The following is a 26024-nucleotide window of genomic DNA, read 5'->3' as shown; positions in this document are numbered from 1 at the left end:
CTTGGCTTTGGACTTCTCTTCTGTTGAAATAATTGATGTCTTCCTTGCATTAGCTGACTCTTCTTCTTCCAGACGCACAAAACTGTCAGCTCTCTCATTGCTCGTCCATGGTCTTCGGCGTATTCACCACCAGGCTTGTGTGAAACGGTGTCCCTCAGTTCATTGCAAGTTTAAACGCTTGGACCACTATGGACGGATGACATTCCATTACCATGCTTTTGACAAGGTTGAACCAGGTGAGGAAAGCTTGGAGTCGTTCATCTTCATGCTGCTTCATTGTGAAAAGGCTTGAAACATCCTTAGCCGGGCGTTTATTTCCATAGTACTGGCTTATGAACTTGTCACACGAGTCCTGGAAACTAGCAATTGAACCTTGAGCCAAATTCTTAAACCAATTGAGGGCTGGCCCAGCCAAACTTGTAGGGAAGCATTTGCACATCAAAGGATCATTGTTAGTATTCAAAGCCATTTTCAACTGAATGTGGTAGATGTGGTCGACCGGGTCAGTTGTTCTATTAAACAGAATGAAGATCGGCATGGAAAACTTCTTCGGATTTGGAGCGTTTAGGATTTCATCAGTGAACGGAGATGCAACCGTCCTTGTTGATGAGCGCAGTGCTTCGTTCTCCCTTGAAAACCGTGATGGAACTCCCTGATCGGCAGATCTCCTTTCTGAACTGCGGTAATCAAATGTTGCCATTGAAGGTTAATAGGGTGGATCAAACGATCTGGTCCTCCGCAAACTCACTTTGCCACGGTGATGTAGCCCTATGATCGTACATCGGCGCTTCATCTCGCATGATCCGTTCGCGGTGTGGCTCCAAATGAATAGATCCCTCTCGATCCTCTACTTGACGGACATTTGGAGGTAGATCGCCTACTAAAACTTCATCACGACGAGGATCCACGCGATTGACACCTTCTGGATCACCTTGATGAACAGCATTGAACGGCAAGACTCCCTCTCCTACCGGAGGTGGCCTCGGAATAGTAGGAGCTTCACGATGCTCCATTCTAACTCGCAATTCTGCATTTTCTTTTCTCAGGACTTCGATCATGTTCATCAACTCATCGAGCTTCAACTGCTGGCCATTTTCCAAGGGATTTGAGCTCTAATCTCCGATCATCATTCCTGATCAGAGCAAAGTCATTAACCACGGATTTCTTGATCAGATCTGAGCTTTGCTAATGCAAACGCACCAGATCTGGACTCAAACTTGTTGAATTCTATTTGTTACTGGCCGGATTGAATTACTTCAGCTACGAGCTTACCGAATTCGACAATCTCAACAAGTCACAACTGCGCAGCTCACCGGAACAAGCACAGATCAGACCTGCTTAGATCAGACGCCAACCTCTCAAAATCAACTGGAACCGAGATTCATCAAGATAGATCACAATTTCATCAATCTTGATTCAACTTTCAGAGATCTAGCGCCTTCTTCGCAAACTGCTCTAAATCGAATCGATTTGGATCAACACCAATCAATCCTCATCGTTCTTCCCACAGACGGCGCCAATTGAAAGTACAAAGAATTTTCCCCAATTCTAGAGAGAGAAACTTTACACTTCCAAAATATTTTCCAACTGCTTTTCCCTCTCATTTCCGTCTATTTATAGATGGTTACAATCACTCCTGGGCTGGACCTATCTTCTTTCCTTTTGCTTGGGCCCAACTCCTTTCATCACAATGTGGGCTTCCTTAATGACTTCCTGAACCTGGACCCATTCAGCGAGGACTTGCTCCATCTTCGTTGCCCATACCCGACCCATTCTTAGCAATATGAATCATACCAAGCCCGGGTCACTTTGGTGTCTTCAAGCTTCCTTGTGGATATTCGAGAAAAAGCTCAACAATACACAGGTCTTGTTAGTTTGCAAAAGCAGCTTCTCAAGGACACCTTAAATTTGCAATGTGACAATATTAGTGATGTTAATAGTGGAATTAACAAGATAAAACACAAATTTCTCATAAAGAAGGTTCTCATTGTTCTTGATGATTTGAATGAAAAGTCTCACTATGATTGCCTTGTGGGAAAGCGTGATTGGTATTGTAAAGGAAGCAGGATCATAGTCACAACTAGAAACAAATATGTTCTAAACGCTCTTCAAGTTGATGAGGCTTACAAACCACAAATTTTGAACCTTGTGCAATCTCTTCAACTTTTAAGCATTCATGCTTTCAAAACAAAGTCTCCTCCAGAAGACTTCGAAAGCATCTCTGGAGAACTCGCATCCACAGCCGTAGGGCTACCTTTAACTCTTGAGGTTATAGGTTCGTATTTATCTAACAAGCCGGAAAAGGTATGGGAAGCTACATTGAAGAAGTTGGAGAAAATACCAGATGATCAAGTCCAAAAAAAGTTGAGAATAAGTTATGATGAATTAACCCATGAACAAAAACAGATATTTCTCGATATTGCATGTCTTTTGACAGGAATGGAAAAAACTTATGCATCTTACATGTGGAATAACTGTAGCTATTATTCAGAGAAGGAACTTTATGACCTTTGTCTCATGTCTCTAGTTAAAATTGGAGATGATAATGTATTAAGGATGCATGATCAACTTAAAGGTCTAGGCAGGGAAATCATTCATCAAGAAAATTTTGGAAATCCAGGAGCACGTAGCTGGTTGTGGGATCAGGAGGAAGCAAGGGGTGTACTAAAGGAATGTAGGGTAATATTTCAGTTAACTAAATTTTATGCCCCTTATTTGATTAATTAATTTTTTCTTGACCCTCCATCATGACAATCTCGTAATACAAAAACCATCACACAAGTGATTTCAATGGTGGCATCCACATGAGCGCCAAAAAGGAAACTACCTGGTTCTCCATAATGATATTTGAAGGGCTTTTAAATTGAAGTTTTAGCTACCTCAATTTAATTTGTCCTCGAGTGAAAGCCAACCAAAACTAACCATGTCTATTTTGTTAGAAAAATTAGTGCATCATTTTTCATTTAAATTTTTGTTTCGGTAAAGCTGAAATGATCTCTAAACCATTTATTATTATTAATTGTTTTAGAAGTCAATAAAAATATGTACTTTTTTCTTTTTAACTAAGAAGGTTCAATTAATTTCTAATGGTCATAATTTTTTGTTTTAGCACCTCTCTTATTGGTTCTTCAATATTTTCTTATTGTTTGGTTGTTGTTGACAGGAAACAGAAAAGGTTGAGGTCCTAAGTCTTGATCACTTGGATAAGGAGCTACCTTTTACAAGTATGGAATTCACAAAACTCTTTAATTTAAGGTATTTCCAAATAGATGGTGGAAAATTTGTTGGGGATTTTAAGCATCTTATGTCACAATTAAGATGGCTTCATTGGCATCGTTGCCCTCACCATTTCGAAGCAACCAATTTTCACACGAATAATCTAGTCATTCTTGACCTATCATATAGAGATATTGATTCTTGGTCACTGTGGGAATTTACTCGAAATTGACCCATCCATTGGCAAGCTGAATAATTTGAGAGAGCTTAACATTTCTTGGACTAAAATAAAGAAGTTACCTGATACAATTTAGATGTTGGAGAAGCTGGAAGTTATAGATGCCTCATGTTGTCCTCAACTTTTTATGTTAAAAGTTTTCCCTCTAGACATTATTAGAGGCGTACAACAATAAAGAATAAATCATTCTAGCGGAATAGAGTTATTTCAACAATAATCTAACTATGAAAAGTTTAGATTCCACTGAATGGATAAAGAGATAATTAAGGAAGATAATGAATTTGGAGAAACTAAATACTGTACTAAAATATTTTGAAATCATGGATGCGTGTAACTCGTGCTCAACGATTACCACATAAAATATTTGAATGAACACTCATTGTTAGGCAGAATCCTAGGCGGAAGCGCGTGCAATCCATTCATCTTCCCATCTCTCCTCTCTCTCTCTCTGACCTCTCACCTCCATCTTTTGGGTCTTCTTTCCCCTCCTCTCAAAAAAAAAGCGCAGGCAATCCATTAATCTTCCTATCTCTCCTCTCTCTCTCTCTCTGACCTCTCACCTCCATCTTTTGGGTCTTCTTTCCCCTCCTCTCTCTTTTTCTCTCCAGCTTCGTCGGCGTACTATAGGTGCAAGCAACGGTGCCCGGAATGCCAGATTTGAGCTCAGGAGTGTCAAGATCAATTGTCCAATCGATCGATGGTGGTGTCGGCGCCGGAGTCTTGTTCGGTGACTGAATCTATTTTTTTTGGATACTTAATTTGGTTTTTATAGTCCTTTCCCTACCATCTCTCTCACTAATTTGTTGGGTGAACAGATCTCTCTTCCAAAGCTATAACTCTTGGATGATCTATTAATTTCGCGTGGCCGGAGCACGCGAGATCGACGCCGAAGAGCGGAGTTAAGGTGTGTTGGCTTCCATCTATATATATTTTTTTCGATAGTGAAATTTCAGATTGTCATCGTTGTGCGCGTTGTTGGGTCGCCGGTGGCTATCGCAAGTTGTGTCGTCACAGTAAGAAACTGATCTGATTTTTCCGTCGTTGTTTGCATAGGTGAGGCTTCATCGGTTCTTGTACGTGCGGTGGCCGGAGCACGCTTCCAGTTCCCACCAAACTTAGATACTCAGACAGAGAGAGAAACTGAGCTTCTCGTTTTGCTTTTGAAATGGATTCTGAGACAAGCACGAGTACTGCTTTCAACCCTTCATCCACGACCCTTGTAGGTGGTGAATACGACGTCTTTTTGAGTTTTAGAGGCCCAGACACTCGCAAAACCTTCACCGATTACCTGTACACAAGTCTCGAAGGTGCAGGAGTTCGTACATTTCGAGACAATAATGGTCTTCGTGAAGGTAAAGAGATTGGGCCAGAGCTACACCAGGCGATCACTCAATCGAAGATCTCAATCCCAATTTTTTCCAAAGGTTACGCATCTAGTAAATGGTGCCTCCATGAGCTCGTCCGGATGGTGGAGTGTAAGAGAACTACAAGGCAACTGATTCTACCCATCTTCTATGATGTTGAACCATTTGAGGTTCGGCATCAATCTGGGAGTTACGAGGAGGCCTTCCGCAAGCACGAGAGTTGTTTTCTTGAAAGTACTGTAAAGGAATGGAAGGAGTCATTGACAGAGGTTGGAGCACTCAAGGGTTGGGTAGTCGAGAAAGAAGCTGATGGGTATGTTAAGTCAATATTTATCCTACTCAAGTGCTTATTTACTGTTTTATTTATTTATTTATTTTTTAAAAAAAAAGATAAAATTGCTTATTTTAGTGTACCCATGTAACACGAACGTGGACGGAAACGTGGACGGAATATATTGACAATCAAAATTTTCTAAAAATAGGGCAGGGTTTCGACCCGGCTATATATAAATATAAAAAAAAAAAATACTTATTTTAGTGTACGTATGTAGAACGAACGTGGACAGAATATATTGACAATCAAAATTTTTATTTATATACATTTATTGGGTAATATTATTACTTCGTATAAAATTTTAATTCATTTTTAATTTCTATATTAAGGGTTGGTTTGAAATGATTTAAAAATTAAATTATGTCCTTGTTGTAATGACTTTTATAATATATATATATATATATATATGTGTGTGTGTGTGTGTGTGTGTGTGTGGATGTTCTACTACTTTATCATAATAATATTATTGTTTTAAATAAACAAATATCATTTTATGCTTCACTTATGATCATATGTGTAATGCTAATATTTTTTATAGAGAAAAGTTGAATACTTTAGAATGTATTCATATTATTTCAAGATAATCAGTTATACTTTGTTTTACAAATGTTAAAAAGTGTCGGTTTAAGTTTCTAGAAATTGTCGGCGAAGTGTTCAAAATAAAAATATTTAATTTTTATTTATGAACATGTATAAGAAGTGTCAGACACGTGTTCGAGGTATCCGACATAGACACGACACGAATACTGCTCCTTTATAGAAGTGTCCGTGCTTTTGTGACGACCCTGGATTTTACAGACCCAGTGTGTCCTGTAATGACCCAAAACGGATCTAAAATGCAGAAGGTAGAACATAAACAAGGTTTTTAGAAATGTATGTCATCCTTAAGACACAAGAGTAACCTTCCGAGGAGTTTTGACACTCAATGGAAGCAAAACGGAGCCAAGGGTATCAAAACCCTACAAGAGAAGGACCAAAGATAAAATGGTTATTTTACCCTAAGAGGTAGGTATTTGACTTCCAACAAGTCAAATTAGATAAAATAAAAAATAAAAAAAAAAATGTCCAAAAACATCATTTGGTAACTTCACGTGAAGTCCCAAGGCCAAAAGAAGAGAAAACCCAAAAGAACCCTATCCCGGTTCGAACCAAATCTGATACCCTCTCACTAAAATAAGGATATCTCGAGCTAGGAGAAGAATTTGAAACTGAAATTTATACTATTGGAAAGCTTACTTCGACGCGGTCCGTTTAAACTCGAGAACGGACTAATTCGGAGTTAAAACGAAACAGTTATAACAGTTCGAAGTTGGAAGGCCAAAGCTGAACCTATAGAAAAGGTTTTGGGAGACTTGAACCGGTTCAGCATTCCTGAACCAGTTGGACCCAAAAACACACCTTGAACCAGTTCAGCCCCTTTGAACCGGTTCAACCCAATCTGCATTGAACCCAAACAGTAGAAAACCAAAAAAATGGAACCGACGAGGGGTTTTCAAGACCAAGACGACATTATTCGGAAAAATGCCGTGAAAAAACTCGCCTTAAAATCACATTTTCTATGTGACGGAGTTATGACCGGAATTTATTTCCCGAAAGAAAATCCCAAAATGCCCTTTAACCGGATTTTGCAAGAAAAATGTGAAATGAGTCTATCGGAGGCTCATTTCACCAACGAAAGAGTTTTTCATGAAAACGATCATGCACGCAGACGTAACTTACCTATTAAGACGTGCTACAATGATCCACAGCTTAAAAATACCGTTGATGCAAAATTTGACCTATCCAAACCCCAATGCATGGAAAAATGCCCTTTAAAGGCAAAAATGCAATAACTGTACTTAAATGCAATCAAATGACTGTTTGGCCATTGGCCACACTTTATGCATATTAAATAAGACCTAGTGGATGTGCTCGTGCACACTTTGCACCACCCGATTTGGAAAGGAACCCTTAAAGACTCGAATTTTTCTATTTTTAGCCCAAAAATGCAATATATGAAACCAAAATGCAAAACCTAAAACAAAATGGTATTTGGCCCTTGGCCACACCTCATACATGGTAAATGAATGCCTAATAATGAATTTCATACACAATTCACACTCCAGTGCAAAGATGATATATTAAAACCCTAGTTTTTCATATTATTCTCATTAAAGACAAATTTCTACATTTTTTAAATATACATGGATTTCAAATAAAGTTTAGCTCTTGGCCACATATCATATACATAAAATGGATGTTAAAAAGTGTGCTTAGTGTTACGGGCTTAGAGTTTCAACACCACTCTAGCTACTCCCGTGCGGCACCAAGACGTTGCTTCTACTCTCGCAAGTACTTAGTCAGCCTAACTCCCGTGCACACCTTAACCAACACGCTCCCCTCGTGCGCTTACTAGTGTTGTAGTGACCCTCGCCCTCTCTTCATTTGGCTTGCACACTCACACACACTAAGGCACTTAAGTTGGCAAGGAAAGAACACTTCTATTACTTCAAAGAATGTTTTGTACAAGGCTAGCACTCAAACTCTCTACAAGGCTCTCAAGACTCACTCTAGGACTTGTTGGCTGCAAAATGAAGTCCTACTCCTATTTATAGGCATCCCCATCCCTAATGGATGGCTAGGATGCATTCTAACCAAAGGTGGAGATCGATTTTCTAGAATCTTCTCCCACCTTCTTCACACTTCCATACTTATCCACAAGTATCTACAACATTCTAGAACTCTCCATACTACTCCTCACAATTCTGGAGAACTCTAGACTATACTACACATAACTATAATCTTCCACACAATACTAGACAATTTCGGAAGACTCTAGAAACTTCACTTGCCATACAGCTGCCATGCAGCGTCCTACTCAGTGCCTGCGTGGCGTAACCTCCATAGGCGGGGCGTGACATTAGGCACACATTACAAATTTCAAGGTAAAAATGACATTTTTAACCTAACTATGTATTATAACTTGAAAAGTAAAACGCAAACATGCTAACATTTACATGTGAATAAGAATACATTTTAAAGAACTTCAATCCAACGAAATGATCTAGGGACGTTGTGCATCCCGAATCAAGGTATCTGTACCTGAAAAATAACTCAATAACTTTGGGGTGAGTAAACAAGTTACTCGTAGGGAATGAGCATGCATAGACGTAACTTTTTACAAAGTTAACACATTAACATGAAACAATTCAAAGGATCATCTCAAGCTACTCATACAATTGAAATGAACTACGGCATACAAGTATACATGCATCAAGTATACAAAAACGATGTAAAAACACGATATACAACATACAAGCATAAACTTTTAAGTATATTAAACTATATCAAAACAAGTTATGCAATGTCTAAGTATACCTATACAAGTATACAATTAATATGGAAAGCTCGTAAATCAAGTATACGAACACAAGTATACTAAGCTAAATGAATTATGCATGAGACAAATATACACGGCACGAGTATACTAAAGTGAGATCCGATTACACAAATCAAACATACAAGGCGTAAGTATACTAAATAAAGTTTAGATACACAAACAAGGATACAAGTTCAAGTATGCTAAATGAGATCTAAATACACGAAGCAAGTATACATTTTCAAGTATACTAAATGAGATCTAACTGCACGAAGCAACTATACAGTGTCAAGTATATTAAATGAGATCCAAATTGCAAGGCAAGTACCAATTCACAAGCTACAAGTAATCCATGATTAACTACTTGGAATTTAATGTAAAATCAGATAGTGGAAAGACTAGGATACTTGGTTACTGACCAAGCAAGTTATTCTAGGCAATTACGACCCACAAGGAACTACTTAGTGAGCACGTGTATAAGTTATTCTGGGCAATTACAACCCACAAGGTACTACCTAGTACGCACTTCATATGACTAAGGAAGCTCGTCGCCGTACTAGAGCCAAACTCTAGCCATCACATGTATATTTTCCTTACAAGCCTTCCAAAATCAATAAGTTCAAAACTTATGCAAAAATCAATAAGTTAGACCAAACCTATATAAACTCAAATAATGTATAGGAATCAATTTTCATGCACAAGTAAGGTTGAATCCACACAAACCATGTCCTAGAGTTTCAAGTTTACAATGACCTTCACAATGTCGAATCTTCAATGTGTGATTCTTTACAAGCTATGATAATATCATTTCAATATCGAAAACACGACCTCATCTAAACAATCCCTAATTAACATATGTTAAACAACATAGCATAGTCATTATATAAACCAACTCAAAACTAAATTAACTCATTAGAACAACAAAATAGAATTTAATTAAAATACGGTAATTAAATCTCTAAATTCTAAAGCAACTCCAAATGGCCCCAAATTGACATATACTAGTGAACAAGTCCTAGTTATTACCATTATCAAGTTAAAAACTCAATCAAATCAATGGAAACTTTAAATAGATTTTAATTAATTCAATACTAGTGAACAAGTCCTAGTTATTACCATTATCAAGTTAAAAACTCAATCAAATCAATGGAAACTTTAAATAGATTTTAATTAATTCATTTAATTTAAAATCTCTAGATTTCTAAACTTATCCAAATGCTCTCAAATTAATATAGGTTAAAGAACATACCAAGGCCTATTTTAATATCACATTACAAGTTGATTTCATGTTAGTTATAACCATGTGAATTAAATTTTCATTAAAGAAAATTATTAAATAAAAGTTGCAATACTTATTCAATACTCCCAATTTAATATATGTCAAAGAACATATCAATGTCTAATGTACTAGCATGCCACAATTTAATTATATGCTATACGCAACCATGAGAATTAAATCTTATACATAGAAAATAATTAAATTAAATTCTAAAACTTGAACAAAGGCATGCTTACAAGTTGTATATGCTTATGAACCAATCAATACAACATTTATATAAGCCTAAGACAACCCCTACCTCAATTTGAGATGAAAATCTCAAAAGCCACCAAATGGAACCCGCAAAAATCCGACGATATTTCGGGGTTTTGTTGAAACCCCAAGGAGGTCACACCAAAATCCTAACTTGGCTTCAAACCCGAACTCAAAAAATGGCCAAAACGGGATTTCAATCGGTTAGAATCGAAGGCCTCGTCAAGGCGAACATTAAAGCCTAAGGCACCACGGCATTTTACTAAAGGGAAAGGGTTCAAAAGGGAAGAGAGAAGGTGGCAGCCCATGGATGCCGGCCAAGAGAGGGGAAAGAGATGAAATGGTTTGACTTTTCATTTTAGAACCCCTTATTTATAGAAAAACCCTAAAAGTGCCCTGAAGGGGCCGTGCTGGGTCCGGAAAAGTGGAATTTGAGCAAACGCGCTCAAACGACAAAACACTGTGAACGAAAAGAACCAAAATGAGAAAAAATGAACAACGGAAGAAATGACGTCAAAAACCGAGTTTTGAGTAGAGAGATATGCCCCGAACAAGTTTGGCGCTAATCGGGCCAAAAACCCTAAAACTGGGGAAAACGTCCGGAAGACAATTCTAAGAGTACACTACTCGACGAAATGTGAAAATGAATCCCGTATGAGGATTTAAGCCCCAAGAAGACACTTCGCAATTAACTTTAATTAATTGCACAAAGGCCCTGACAAAAAAAGATAACTGCGCAAGTGACCCAAATGAAAATATCTTCCAAAAGATATTGTCTTAAAAACCCCCAAATCAAAATATTTTCAAAAGATATTTATGAAAAACATTCCAAGAACCGAAAATACTTCTAAAGAATCTTTTCATCCACGCCCCTGCGGGGAAAAAAAAACGACCGGCGATCTTTCTCCAAAAGTAAAGTTACACTTTTCAAGGAAACCAACAAGAATGAAAGTACGTGGAGTCAAAAACCAACTCCGTGCACGAAGAGTGAGGTTACGCGAAAGGAAATTTCAATGAAAAAAAATTAATCCGTAAAAATGGAAAAAAGGGAAAGGAAGGAAAATGATCGGGTCATTACAGCTTTGTAGTCTAAGGTTAAGGGTTGCTTGAAGTAATTTGGGACCTTAGGCAAAAAATTAAAATTGGCATTTTCAATAATATAAGTAAAAATAGTGACTACTCACAAACAAAATATATCCAATATATATATATATGTATAAATTTATAATAACAAAATTTAATAAAACTAAAAAATAATTAAAGAACCTGATTTAGAAATGCTCCTACAAATTCTTCAATATAATAAAAGTGCATTCAAATTAAAATTAAGAGTAATGAGTATTGAGTGGAGAAGAAAGAGAACTGTAAACTTATAATGAGAGAGAGAGAAGACGACTTGTTGAAAGATGAGAGAAAGTTCATGAGAAATAAGAAAAAGAAGAAGATAAAATCTAGAAAAAGAATATGAAAAGTTTTTGCTACTTCCCCAAATAACAACGGTTGAATACATATTTAATATTTTATTGTTGGTATAACTTTGAGAAATATTTTTTTAGTGCTTGTGTAAAAAATGTGAATGAGAGAGAAAAAAGAAAAAAAAGTGGAAGTTATTTAAATGATATAAATTTTTAGGCCCAATATTAAATTCTGTATTGATTAAGGTTAATAAATAAATAAATAACGTGAATGAGGAGGACAGAGGAAAAAAAAAAAGTCATATAAGGATATAGATTTTTGGGGCCTAATATTATATTAAATTTCTGTATTAGTTTGAGTTTAATTAAAAAACCAAATGAGGGAGGAAAGAGAAAAGAGGGAAAAAAAGAAGAAGTTATTTTAAGATCTAAATCTTTGGGGCCTAATATTAAATTTTTGTATTGATTAATAATAATATTAGGATATAATTATAGTATATCTTCTATAAGAAAATTTTAAAATTTTGGAGCCTTCCTATTGGCTGGGCCTAAGGCAACTGCATAAGTCGTCTAAAGCTTTCTAGGAAGCACTTATACTTCTACATGGGTGACGCAACGATATCGTGTCCATATCCGATACCGACACTCATTGGATACTTGCGGATACTTGATCGACACTTTCTAAATGTATCCATAATTTTAAAATAATTTTATTTTTTATTTTTAACACGTATCCGATACTTATAGAATACTTTTTAGATACTTCGCCAAATATTTCGACCACGTATCCAATACTCCTCAAATACTCCAAAATGCATTTTTAATAAGTTTTGAATATTAAAATATAAATTTTACAACAATAATATCATATTATAATTGTTAAGAAATTTTTTAAAAATATATTGAGATGTATTTCGTAATTAATTTGCAAAATAACTATTGATATATATTCCTATGTTATATTGTATAATGTTTTTAGATCCATAATAGTATAAAAAAGGAACAAAAACTCATTGATGATATATATATATATATACATATATAATTTTTTATTTTCTATTGTTTTATTGTTGCCGTACTCTTATGTTGTTTTGGAGAAAGTATTAAATACCCCGAGGGTATGGTACCCCCGGGATAGTGGAAGCTATTGGATCATGGACGGGGTGATGGGCCCCACCACATGCAAGGGCTGGGATGATCCCGGATGTACCATACCTCCGAGGTATTTAATATTTTCTCGTATTTTTTAGATTTGCTGTATCATCGTACCCGTCGTATTGTATCTGTATCCTGTATTTGTAACCATGTTTCTTAAAAATAAAAATATCAAGAAATAACTTCAAGAAATCATTAAATCAAATAAAACACCAAGAAGCTTTAAGCAATGGGTGGGATTAATATTACAAATCAAAATAGGACAGGAACAATGAGAGAGTGAATAAAGAACAAATTTGAATCCACCAGTTAAAGAGAAAATTGTAGAGTTGTTAATTATGAAATGAATTTTGCTCTCTCTAGTACATTTATTTATAATGAAGAAACACAAACAACTCAAAACCTAAAAAATATAAGGATACTAGCAGTTTAAGGAAAATGCTCAAAATTAAACTTTCTTTGAAAATTCTAAAACAATAAAGATAGGCACCTAATTACTAAAAACTACCAATTACAAGAAATTAAAGGAATTCGAATTGTTTTAATTGGATTTATGACAAAAATCCCGAAATATTAAAAAATTGGAAAACACAATTCACAGGCCTAAACGATAGAATTTGGGCCAAAAAAAGCCCCGCATCAACAGCAAAGCGCCCTGATTATGCAAGTTGAGCCATTTCCAATTGGAATAGGGTCTTAACGGGTCAAAATTGGTTCTTCAAAATTGCTCTGAAAAACTATGTTAACTTGTTCGTTTGGCCTTTTGGCAGTCCAAACAAGCCATACAGTCTTAACAATCAGTTCTACATCAGTCTCCCCTACCTGAACAGAACTCATCCTCAAATTAAAACTAAAAGATCACATCTCATTTGGCTAAAAATACTCAAATAAATCTGCAACAATAAATGTAGGAGAAATAGTTTTGTCTTTAAGAAGTTCAACAACATAAACACTATCATTTATGTTCTTCAAATTCTGATATGCTCCATATTTTTTATCGTTCAGTACGTTGTAGGTAGGGGTGGCAATTCGTGTTCGTGTCGTGTCGATGTAAGAATATTATACTAAATAGTTAAACCCAAACCCAACCCATTTAATAATCGTGTCAAGAATCCTCAACACTAACCCAACTCGTTTATTAAACAGGTAAACGAATTAACCCGTTTAATGACTTGTTTATCAAAACGAGACATTTAATATTTAATCAAATACTAAATAATAGAAAAAAAATTGTCATAATTAACCCAAATATTCAAAATAAAAAGAAAAATCATAACACATAAAATGTTTATGTTAGAATGACTTAACTATCCATAGTAATTGGGTTTAAACAGGTAACATATTATATAGGTCATATTCACGATTATACAGTAACATGTTGAGTTAAATGGGTCATAAACGGGTTATACCGGTTGAACCCCTCAATCCTAACCCGACACGGTTAAGTAAACGAGTTAATCGTGTTGACCCTTTTATGACCCAAACCCGTTTATGCCAAACCCAAACCCTTTTAAGTCGTGTCGTGTTGTAATTTGCCACCCCTAGTTGTAGGTGCCAATAGGAATCCTATCCTTGCGCAGATATACAATAACTAAATGCCTTGTTGAAGACCTTCTTGCTATCTTATTGTCTGTTGCTTCCTAGTATTTTGCATTATCTTCTTCAAGATTCTTCTGAATGTCATCCTGAATTGCTTTGATGAGATCTCTCGTATGTTTCGCAACAACATTCTTTCTAAGTAACTTTAGTAGTGGAACCAAATCCAGCGCATGTCTTGGCAGATGACAATAAAAAGTAGCAAAATATAACCTTTGAGTTGACCGATAAACCATGTTGTTGTATACAAATTCTGTTCGTGCCAATGCAAGATTCCACTATTTTGGTTTTTTGCCCAAAATACACCAAATGGGATTCACTAAAGTCTGATTAACCACTTTTGTCTAACTACCATATTGTGGATTACTGGTGCTACTGAAATTCAAAGATGCATCAAATGCCACGCAAAGTCCGCTAAAAGTGTGATAGGAATTTGGTGTCCCTATTTGAAGTGATGGATTTAGGAACTCCATGTAGGCAACGACCTCCTTGAAAAATAGATTAGCTACGTGTGTGGCATCTAAGGTCCTCTTGCAAGCTATTAAGTGTAACATCTTCAAATAACGATCAACCTCCACAAAAAACTGAATTTGCCCCTCGCTGACTGCATGAAAGTCCTAAGACAATCTATGGATAGATCGTCCCAAAGAAAGTCTGGTTTAGGGAGACCTAGGTAAAGGTTAGTGTTTTAAGACTGAACCGTTGTAGCCTAACAAATCGAACATCTCTTCATATGGTTCCCAACATCTCTCTTTAGTAGTGGCCAATAATATCGTTCTTGGACCAAATCTATGGGTGTAATCTTGCCCAAGTATTCCTCCAAACCGCCACCAAGCAATTCATAGATAATCTGCACTCGTAGGGAACTCCTCGGAGTACAAAGATAATTACCTCAAAGTAACAACCCTTCTTGTATTTGCATACACTCGGTTTGCCTGCCAAGTTTAACACTTAGCCCATAATTCCTTGAAGTCATCATTTATTTCATACAGCTCTTTCAGACAACCAAGCCCAACAACTTCAACTCGTAAAGTCACCAGGAGAGATTCTGTTCTGCTGATTGCATTGGTTTCCTTACAGATAAGGTAAATTGTTGTAGAAAGACAACCCATCAGATATGCATTCGGCTAACTCTATTATGACTTTTGATGAACTTCAAAGCTTTTTGATCAGTGTATATAATGAACTCGCTCTGAACCAAATAATGTTCCTAAACCTTCAGTGCACATACCACTATATAGAGTTCATGCTCATTGGTACTTGGTAGTCCACTTTTTCTGGCATCACTAAACTTCTCACTATAGAATCCAACTGGTATGAGCTATTGGGATTGAACATCACCAAATTCCTATAACTGTTTGGTTTCTTCACACTGCTAAAACTTTCCCTTCTTTATGCATTTAGTAATAGAAGCAACTATACTACTGAAGTTTTCGATAAACCTTCAATAAAATGTCGATAAACGATGGAATTTTATGCACATCGCCTATTGCTTTCAGAGTGGGCCACCCTCCAATTGCTCAAACTTTCTCCTCATCAACTCGAATTCCTTCAACACTCATCACCCAAAAAATAACAAACTTCTTATCATAAAGCTGCACTTTTTCAGATTATTGTATAGGTTACATTTTTGAAGAACTGTTAGTACCTCTCTCAAGTGCGACATATGCTCCGATTTTGACTGACTATAAATCAAGATATCATCAACATAGATAACAACGAATCTGCCAATGAATGGTTTTAATACTTGATTCATAAGAGACCATCCACACGTCATCACTGGCCACTCATACCCTTCTTTGTCTCGAGTCTTTCATTCGTCCTCCGATCTAACGTGAATATTATGATAGTCTATCCTCGAATCAATATCAGTAAATATTTTTGAACCGGTCAATATATCCAACACGTCATTTAGTCATGGTATAAAAAATTGGTATTTAATGTTGATCTCATTGATGGCTTTATTGTCTATACGCATATGCCACTGTCATCCTTCTAACAAAGCTAGAACAATGCAAAGACTATTACTCTCTTGCAGTAACCCCTTCTGAATCAACTCATTAACTTGGTCCCGCAAAATCCAACTCTCCTTTGGGCTCATGCGATATTGCGGTATATGCGGCAGACTAGCACTAGACACAAGATGAATGTGGTGCAAAATGCCTCGCATAGCCCACTAGGGAGATCACCTAAAAAAAAACTCCTTGAACTCTTTAGGCATGGGTTGTAAACTGTTGGGACTATAGAAGGAGTATGTCTTCTCCAACAACCAACGCCAAAATCTCACCGGACTCTTTGACCTCCTCCAAAAACTTCTGATAACTACAAATCAGAAGGATAATTATTCCTTAGCTTGAGAAGCCTTAGAAAAACTGCCTTCTGTCATGGATTATCTTTTTCCCACCTTTGACAAATAAATAAACATTGTCTCTACCCTTTTGAGTAGCATCGATACCAAATTGCCATGGACTGCCCAGAATCATGTGATTATATCCATATCAACCATGTCACATAATGCCTCATCAACATTTTTTTTTCAAATCAAAAAGGTAAATTTACAAATATCCATCACTCTTATTTCTGGCCCATTCTTACTCTAGCCAATTTTATAGGGACTCAGATTCTTCTCTATTTTTCAGCCCTAGCTACTGGGCCATCATCCTTGACACAATGCTCTCATTACTGCAAGTATCAATAATAACATTGCAGACTTTTATATTAACTATACACCTCGTCCGGAATATATTGTGCCTTACAGATGTTCCTCTTTTTTAGGGGCTAGCAGCAACCTTCGCCAGCCCACACACACACACAAGCATCTTCACGAACCACATCATTTTCATCATCGTAGGAAAGCAATCCATCTTCAGCATCCTTCCTTGATCCTCTACATCCTCAGGCTCTATTAGATTTATTGCACTACTCTTAGGACACTGGTTAGATCAATGTGCTAACTGTCTGTATCACTAACACAGTAACACTTATCTTGGCCTGGCCAATTGTAAGGAATATTTTTAGGCACTTTCTGACCCATTACAGAAACTGTTATTGCATTATTCAACTGTGTACTACCCGAATCACGTACTGTTGGAATGGAAGGTAGATTGTTTATAGGCTGTTTTACTTTATTCCGCGCAGAGCGCAATGAATAAAAGTAATTTCTAGAACCAACCTATAATCTTGCAATGCCTGTCAGGTTTCGCATTAGAAATCATCAAATTCGACCCTTAAAAGAGCCACTCCCTGTTGATTGCCAACGAGCTTGCCACCACCTTGTTCATCAACCATCAGTTTAGGGTAAGACAAGGCTCTAATACCAATTGATGGAGTGGAAGCTATGAACAAAAGAACAACTTTCTATTAAAAAATTTAAGAGAAAATTGCATATCAATCTGATATATTATTAATCAATGAATGATTTGTACTTTCTGACGTACATTTATTTATAATCCCTTAACAGCAAAAGAATATATATATATATATATATATATATATATATATATATATATATATATATATATGTATAAAGAAACTTGCAGTATAAGAAAACTGCTAAAAAATAAACTTAATTTCTCTGAAATTTCTTTAAAATAAGGTGAGAAACTTAATTACTGAAAACTACTAATTACCCAAACTTAAAGGAATTTGAATCCATTTAGATGTTAACTAAAATTTAAAAATATTTAAATTGGGAAATCAAAATTGGGGAGCCTAAATGATAGAATTTGACCAAAAAAAATGTTCTAGTTCAGCACTAAAGTTGCTGACTTATGTGAGTTGGGCCGTTTCCAATTAGAATAGGGTCTTGTTGAGTCAAAAATTATGTCAAGACACCCGTTTGGCCTTTTGGCAGTCCAAATGAACAAAAATATAATAAGAATTTTAAGATGATTGGTTTGGTACGTCAACTAGCTAGTCCTTGAAATATCTTCAAATAAGTATTAATTGATTGGTTTTTCAATTTTTTTTTTTTTTTGAAAATAACTATACATTAAATCAATCACATTGATGGTCATAAATTGAAATCATCTTCTTTCTACTACTAATTATTTCTCCTGTTTTTTTTTACCTTGATATCAATCAGGCATCTAGGGGAACTTGTAATGATGGTTGTTCGAACAGTCTTGCTAGAGTTGAAGAAGAAATGCATGGATTTAACTGATAGCTTGGTTGGAATCAATGATAATGTAGACAAAATGATGAGATTATTAAAGGTTGGTTCTAATGATACACAGATTGTTGGTATGTATGGTATGGGAGGTATTGGCAAGACAACTATTGCAAAGTGGATCTACAACAAGCTCTTCCAGTGCTTTGAATGTTGTAGCTTCCTTACCGATATTCGAGAAAAAGCACAACAATACATGGGACTTGTTAGCTTGCAAAAACAGCTTCTCAAGGATGCCTTAAATTTGCGTGGGGACAATATCAGTGATGTTAATAGTGGAATTAATGAGATAAAACAAAGATTCTTGAGACATAAGGTTCTCATTGTTCTTGATGATTTGAATGAAAAGTCTCACTTTGATTGCCTTGTGGGAAAGCGTGATTGGTATGGTAAAGGAAGTAGGATCATAGTCACAACTAGAAACAAACATGTTCTAAACGCTATTCAAGTTGATGAGGTTTACGAGCCACAATTTTTGAACCTTGAGCAATCTCTTCAACTTTTAAGCATTCATGCTTTCAAAAGGGAGTCTCCTCCAGAAGACTTGGACAACATCTCTAGAGAAGTTGCATCCACAGCTGCTGGGCTTCCTCTAACTCTTGAGGTTTTAGGTTCGTATTTATTTGACAAGCCGAAAAAGGTATGGGAAGCTACATTGAAGAAGTTGGAGAAAATACCAGATGATGAAGTCCAAAAAAAGTTAAGAATAAGTTATGATGAATTAACCCATGAGCAAAAACAGATATTTCTGGATATTGCATGTGTTTTTAGAGGGATGAAAATAACTTTTGCATCTTACATGTGGGAAAGCTGTGGCTATTATCCAGAGAAGAACCTTTACGACCTTCGTCTCATGTCTCTAGTAAAAATGGAAGCTGATAATGTGCTGAGGATGCATGATCAACTTAGAGGTCTTGGTAGGGAAATCGTTCGTCAAGAAAATCTCAGGAATCAAGGAGCACATAGCAGGTTGTGGGATCAAAAGGAAGCAGGGGATGTACTGAAGGAACGTAGGGTAATATTTCACTAAAATATATACTTTTTTCTTTTTAACTTCAATTAATTTCTAATATACGTAATTCTTTTTGTTTTAGCACCTCACAAATTGGTTCTTCCATATTTACTTACTGTTTGGTTTGTTGTTGACAGGGAACAGAAAAGATTGAGGTCCTAAGTCTTGATTACTTGACTGAAGAGTTGACGGTTGATGAGATCATAGATGATTTCATACCTACAATACCTTATACGGGTAAGGTATGGAGAGAACTTGTTAATAATTATGATGATGATTTCATGCCTCGTCCAATACCGGAATTGAGAGAACTTGTTAGGGAATTTGGAGAATTGAGAGAACCTGCTAAGAGGTATCTCCATGCGAGTCACGATGATGATTTCTTACCTCCTACAATACCTTATACGAGTAAGGAATTCAGAGAACTTGTTAATATAAGGTATCTCCATATGAATGGCGTTAAACTTGTTGGGGATTTTAAGCATCTTATGTCACAATTAAGATGGCTTCGTTGGTATCGCTGCCCTAGCCATTTCAAAGCAACCAATTTTCACATGAATAATCTAGTCATTCTTGACCTAGCAAATAGTCCCATCACAGAGAACTGGGAGGGTTGGAGTCAAATCAAGGTTTGTGAAATATTTCAACCTACTTTCATTTATAGTTTCCCATCTTATATGTTTTGTAAATTGATCTTTATATATTTTTTTTATAGGTGGCGAATAAGTTAAAAGTTCTGAATCTTACGAATTGTGATTTAAGGAGAACTCCCGAATTTTCATCTTTTGCAAGTTTAGAGATATTGATTCTTGAATGCTGTTCGAAATTGGCCGAAATTGACCCGTCCATTGGTAATCTGGATAATTTGAGAGAGCTTAACATTTCGCAGACTAAAATAAAGAAGTTACCTGATGCAATTTGGATTTTGGAGAAGCTGGAAGTTATAGATGCCTCATATTGTCTGGATTTGAAGTGTAACATCCCCAGTTGTATTGGGAGATCATCATCTTTTAGACACCTGAGGTTTCGTTATACCAAAATTCAAAGCCTACCAACAAGCATTTGCGATCTCTTGTACCTCCAAACCCTTGACTTAGATTACTGCGAAAAGCTCGAAGTAGTGCCAGATCTTCCCTCAAGTTTAAAAATTCTCAAAGTCAAGTCCCACGCGTCCCAGGATAGAGATTTGCGTGTTACCCCCAATAATGTTGCAAATCTAGTTAATTTACAGAATCTGGAGTTTGACGGCTTGAGGGAGGATGTGGAGTTCCCTAGAGATATTGAGAAGTTATCCAAATTGCAGGCATTGGAGTTAAGTAATTCCAACATTAGGATCCTACCCAAAGGGATTGGTGCCCTTTCTCAGCTCAAAATTCTCGGTATACGTACATGTCATGATCTTCAATGCATATTAGGGCTACCTTTTACTCTGGTTGAATTATCGCTTGAAAATTGTGAATTATTGGAAAGATTGACCGATCTGTCAAATTTGAAAAATTTGTTGATATTGAGTTTTGTCTCTTGCCATAAGCTGATGAAAATTCAAGGGCTTGGGGAACTAGAATCATTGAAAACTTTGTACGTATATGGTTGCCACGCTCTTAGAGAGGTACAATTGTTTGGGAAACTAAAATCTCTCCAAAGATTGACAATAGGTGAGTGCCACACACTCACAGTGATTCAAGGGTTAGGAAATTTAGAATCATTGACATCTTTGGACATACGTAAGTGCAATGAAATAACTGAACTTGATTTGCTTGAATGTTCTACATCTCTGCCATCATCCTCGTCCTTGGAGATGAGCCACACTCTTAAAGAGGTACAATTGTTTGGGAAACTAAAATCTCTCGAAAGATTGAGAATAGGTGAGTGCCACACACTGAGAGTGATTCAAGGTTTAGGAAATCTAGAATCATTGACATATTTGAAGATACATGAGTGCAATGAAATAACTGAACTTGATTTGCTTGAATGTTCTGCATCTCTACCATCATCCTCGTCCTTGGAGATGAGCCACACTCTTAAAGAGGTACAATTGTTTGGGAAACTAAAATCTCTCAAAAGATTGACAATACGTGAGTGCCACACATTGAGAGTGATACGAGGGTTAGGAAATCTAGAATCATTGACATTTTTGGAGATAGATGAGTGCAATGAAATAACTGAACTTGATTTGCTTGAATGTTCTGCATCTCTACCATCATCCTCGTCCTTGGAGCTGAGAGTGATTCAAGGGTTAGGAAATCTAGAATCATTGACATCTTTGGAGATAGATGAGTGCAATGAAATAACTGAACAAGTTTTTTTTGAATGTTCTGCATCTCTACCATCATCCTCGTCCTTGGAGATGAGCGAGTACAAACACCTTGAAAATCAATCAATTGGGTCTAACTTGAAGAAGTTATTAGTTCGAAGTTGCAAGAATCTCACTAAGATCCAAGGATTAGATAGATTGGTATCAGTGGAAGATTTGAATTTGTATGGTTGCAAATCCATAGTAAGATTACCCAATCTGTCAAACTTGAAAATGTTGAGACACTTAACCCTCGAAAAATGCACGAGTTTATGTGAGATTGAAGGTGTTGAGGCTTTGGAAGCCTTGGAGGTACTGGATGTCAGAGAGTGCACATCTCTTGAACAAATACCGGATCTGCCAAACACACATATTATCCCGATTAATCCAATAACACAAGAAGAAAAAGAAGGTATGGAAGACAACAATTTCTCTCTCTAGCTAGGTGGTAAGGGATCTTCCATCGGTGCTTCTAATCATTTCTTTGTATTTATCATTTCAGGTTCTTGTTGGACATCTTGTGTAATGTGCCTGTTGTGCCCTTGTTGTCTATTATGCGTGTTGTGCTGTTTAATCCGTGACCTTCGTAGTGAACAACCGAGTACAAATTGGAGAAGGGAATGCGACTCAGATGATTTAGGAATAGAAGGCAGGTATGGAGGATACCACAATATATTTCTACATCCGTGTTCATTTTTTAAATATTTTTATATATTTAAATTAATTATTTTAATTTAAAAAAAAAAAAAACCATTACTTTTCATTAAAGTTGCATAGGGAGACATTTTTAACTGCAAACCACTTTTAGACAGTTACCTTTTTAAATACAAACATCTTACATCTTCAACTTAAAATTAAAATATGATATTTTCTTTCTTTTTGTATTTCGCTATGTTTGTGTAGCATATATATCATTAGCGGACTGTAAAACATACAGGAGAGAGAATTCACATACCAATTACCGTGTTTAATTTTTTAAGACACGATATATAGACTGGTTATGTTATTTCTTAACGATTTTAGTTTTACCCTTTTGAGAAAAAAATTGATACGTGTTACTTAGAATCTCCTTTCACTTAAAGGTGGTAAAATTTGTGGTACCCACTGAAATAAAATAAACTGAAAATAAAAAGAAAAATGTTTACAAGTCCCATTTTTAACAACAAACTAAGGTTCGCAGTCGCGATGTAATGACAGATCTGCACCTATACACTAGTTTTTATAACATAATTCAAATTATTCAATAAATATAAATTTTTAGTGAATTTTGATGAATTTTATTAAATTTTTTAAGATCATTTAGTAAAAGAAATGACTTATCAATGAATTTTAAGTTGTTTTCATTTTTAAAATTACTTTATATTATTATTGAATTTTTTAGTTTTTTTTTAAGCTGAATATTTTTGTAGTACCTTTAATACAAATTTTTTTTTAAGTTTTAAAGAGTTTAGCCCTAGCCTTCCTTCAAAACAAGAGGATGATTGTTTCAGAGTTAGAGCATATATAATTAGATTTTTTAGGCTTTTATGATTGGAAAGATTAAATGGTAGTATCAATATGTAACACTCTTCTGAAAGTAAATGTGATATCATTTTTTATTAGTTTCCTCTAATATCACACTAACCATTTTTGTTTCTTAAATCAAATATAGTCACCATTTTTGTCAACTCCACCAAAGTATATATGAAAAAATGGTGTACGAATTGTGTGGTGATGGTTTATACTAATGCTGTATTTGGTGTGTAAGAATGGAATAGAATGTAATGCTAATTTCAATCATTCATTTGTTTGGTATGCAATTTAAAGTGAAAACGACCATTTCATTACAATAAAAATGCATTCCTGAGAATGAAAATCCATTCAACAACTAAACCTATGAAATAGTCATTTTATTCCCAAATAATTTTTTTTTTTAAAAATTAACTATCCAAAAAATTCTCATGTTCCAAGTTCGAAAACCACCACCACCACCATCGTAACCAATAACATTGTTTTCCACCACCACCGCCTTCCACCACAACCTCCTCCGCATTTCACCACTGCCACCTCCATTGGCTTACATAACCATCACTTACCATCGCCATCATTGTTGCCGCCTTCGATCAACCGCCACACCATCGTTGCCTCCACTGCCTTCCACCACTACCACCTCCACCGTCACCACCAGTACCACAGACTTCCACCAACACCATCACCTTTCACTACCACTACCATTATTGCCACCACCCCTGTCACCATTATCGCCTCCATCATCACCACCATCGCCACCTTCCACCACCATCACCACCTACACCATTATTGACTTCCACCACTACCACCATCGTCACTGCCACAACCACCACTGTTGCTGCTTTCTACCACCACCACACCTCTGTTGCTTCTACAACCTTCCATTGCCACCACCTTCCACATTCCACTAGCACCACTGCCACTGAATTTCATCACTGCCACCGCCTTCCAACAACACCGCCATTGCCTTTCACCACCACCATTGCCATCACCTTCCACCACCATTGTCACCATCACCCCCTCTTTCCACCGCCTCCACCGACTATCACCACCGCAACTGCCTTCCATCACCACCACCTTCCACTGCCACTACCGTTGCCACTGATTTTCACCACCGCCACCGCCTTCCATCTCCACTGCCTTTCACCACCACCACCGTTACCTTGACTGCCTTCGACCACCGCCACCTTCCACTACCACCACCTACAGCTACACCACTATCTCCTTCCATTATCACCGCCTTCCACCTCCACTGCCTTCCACCACCACTGCCACTGTCACATCGACTGCCTTCCACCACCACCACCTACACTACTATCTCTTTTCATCACCACCACCACACTACTACCATTGCCACCACCATCCACCACTGTCACCATTTCTTTTTAAAAACTTATAGAAGAATATTATTTTATTAATTTAATTTATTTGTCAATAAGAGGGTATTTTGGAGATTTCAATTTGAAATTCATTCCATTCTAAATTTCAAATTGGGGCAACCAAACGCTAAAATGGTTATTATCATTTCATTCTAACACATTTCATATTTGTAACTAAACAATATAGTAAGATCGAATGTTGTTACAGCATGATCTATTATTTACTTAATTCTTATTATATATATATATAGCTACATAAGACATGTCAGATACAAATTGAGCCGATTGGAGTTGAGAATGAAGTTTTATTTTTTTTATTATTTTCATTTTCCAGAGATGAGAAAGAAGCTACAACAGAAGAATTCTAGGAGCAATGGCAGCTTTGCATTATGGAAGCAGATGTGCATTATGGAATTAACCTTTTTTTTCTCCTCCTTGGCTTATTTTTGCGAGAACATATATTGGTCATGGCAAAGGATTATTGCAATAACAATTTATGAAGTTTGTTAACAAAAAAAAAAAAAAAAAACACTCGAGGTTTGGCGTGTTATTTATGATTGATTAAAATCCTATAAAATATTTTCAACTAGTGGCTTGGATGGCAATAAATTTTCTAGCAGGTTGTTTGATGGCATGCCTCAAATTTTTTTTTTTCTTTTTTTGGCGGTGGTGATTTATTGTTCAGTCTTGTAAGAGCTGAGATCTTCCTTGATTGCTTGCTTTTAATCTTTCTTCCTATTGATCAATTCTGGTTATGGTTGGAAATTTTATGAAATATTCAGAAGTTGGTTATAATAACCTGAGCATGTATCAAAATTAATACTCAAAGAAAAGGGAAAATGGTCTTATGAGTTAACAATCAAAATATTAGCACTTGAAGGATCTGCAAAATGTGCCTGGGTCACAGGAAGATGGTAATTCTCTTGAAATCTTGCTCTATAACTCCTTTTGATTATATATTTTGATGTTACATAATTACTGAAGTTATTAATTTTTTTCTAATTTAATTTTGTTAAAGGATTGAGGTTTTGGAGTTTCGTAACTGCTATTTGTGGCTTTGTTTACTTCTTTGCCTTCTATGCTACTGCTGTTTAGCTTGCTGCTGCTATTACAGTTGTAGGGTGGATTGGTTAAATACATTGAATGGGAATTTCATTTCTGAAGAATTTTTGAACTATATTGATAGGTTTAATTTTTTCCAATATCTCAAATTTCAAAATTCTGAATAACATGTCATACAAATTAATTAGCATAGTTGCTACAATAGTCTTCTTATAATCAACACTCATGCAAAATGACACTAGTCACACCATCATAATGCTAATAAACTTCATGCAGAAATGGTCAGATTTAGTCACTCAATCACAACCCATTTTTATTTATTGGTATCAGAGCCATGATGGCTTTAATTCTTATTGTTAATGCTTTTTAGGTTCTGGTAGCATGCTTATTATAG

General features: G+C 36.1%; 2 protein-coding genes across 4 annotated transcripts; both read left to right on the top strand.

Moving 5' to 3' along the window:
- The first annotated feature begins 1783 nt into the window (after positions 1–1783).
- Positions 1784–3530, top strand: LOC132277015 (disease resistance protein L6-like). Its single transcript, XM_059778708.1, has 4 exons — positions 1784–1864; positions 1981–2679; positions 3164–3224; positions 3406–3530. The coding sequence occupies exons 1-4, from the start codon at positions 1784–1786 to the stop codon at positions 3528–3530; spliced, it is 966 nt and encodes a 321-aa protein (XP_059634691.1).
- A 101-nt stretch (positions 3531–3631) lies between these two features.
- LOC132305025 (disease resistance protein RUN1-like) lies at positions 3632–25281 on the top strand. 3 transcript variants are annotated; one of them, XM_059802712.1, is made up of 8 exons: positions 3632–4181; positions 4270–4358; positions 4508–5131; positions 18292–19390; positions 19525–20016; positions 20103–22092; positions 22183–22329; positions 24903–25281. In XM_059802712.1, the coding sequence occupies exons 3-8, from the start codon at positions 4620–4622 to the stop codon at positions 25076–25078; spliced, it is 4416 nt and encodes a 1471-aa protein (XP_059658695.1). In that variant the 5' UTR covers positions 3632–4181; positions 4270–4358; positions 4508–4619; the 3' UTR covers positions 25079–25281. The 3 variants fall into 3 exon arrangements, with proteins under 3 accessions (XP_059658695.1, XP_059658698.1, XP_059658704.1); XM_059802715.1 differs by having other exon boundaries at positions 3641–4358; positions 22183–22333; positions 24903–25197; XM_059802721.1 differs by lacking the exons at positions 3632–4181; positions 4270–4358; positions 4508–5131 and adding an exon at positions 5606–12678.
- Positions 25282–26024: the final 743 nt, after the last annotated feature.

The sequence above is a fragment of the Cornus florida genome, unplaced genomic scaffold (assembly GCF_030987335.1).
Source record: "Cornus florida cultivar Cherokee Brave unplaced genomic scaffold, ASM3098733v1 CherokeeBrave_3.0.0_Hap2_Chr01, whole genome shotgun sequence".
In the NCBI taxonomy this organism is placed as follows: Eukaryota; Viridiplantae; Streptophyta; class Magnoliopsida; order Cornales; family Cornaceae; genus Cornus; species Cornus florida.
This window is presented reverse-complemented; position numbering and strand designations above follow the sequence as displayed.

Bases quoted from the DNA above. Each gene is read 5' to 3' on its own strand.
- LOC132305025 (XM_059802712.1), top strand. From the start codon at position 4,620: ATGGATTCTGAGACAAGCACGAGTACTGCTTTCAACCCTTCATCCACG. The intron at 5,132-18,291 runs GTATGTTAAGTC...GATATCAATCAG, and splicing joins GTCGAGAAAGAAGCTGATGG to GCATCTAGGGGAACTTGTAA. The intron at 19,391-19,524 runs GTAATATTTCAC...TGTTGTTGACAG, and splicing joins ATGTACTGAAGGAACGTAGG to GGAACAGAAAAGATTGAGGT.
- LOC132277015 (XM_059778708.1), top strand. From the start codon at position 1,784: ATGAATCATACCAAGCCCGGGTCACTTTGGTGTCTTCAAGCTTCCTTG. The intron at 1,865-1,980 runs GTCTTGTTAGTT...CTCATAAAGAAG, and splicing joins AAAAGCTCAACAATACACAG to GTTCTCATTGTTCTTGATGA. The intron at 2,680-3,163 runs GTAATATTTCAG...TGTTGTTGACAG, and splicing joins GTGTACTAAAGGAATGTAGG to GAAACAGAAAAGGTTGAGGT.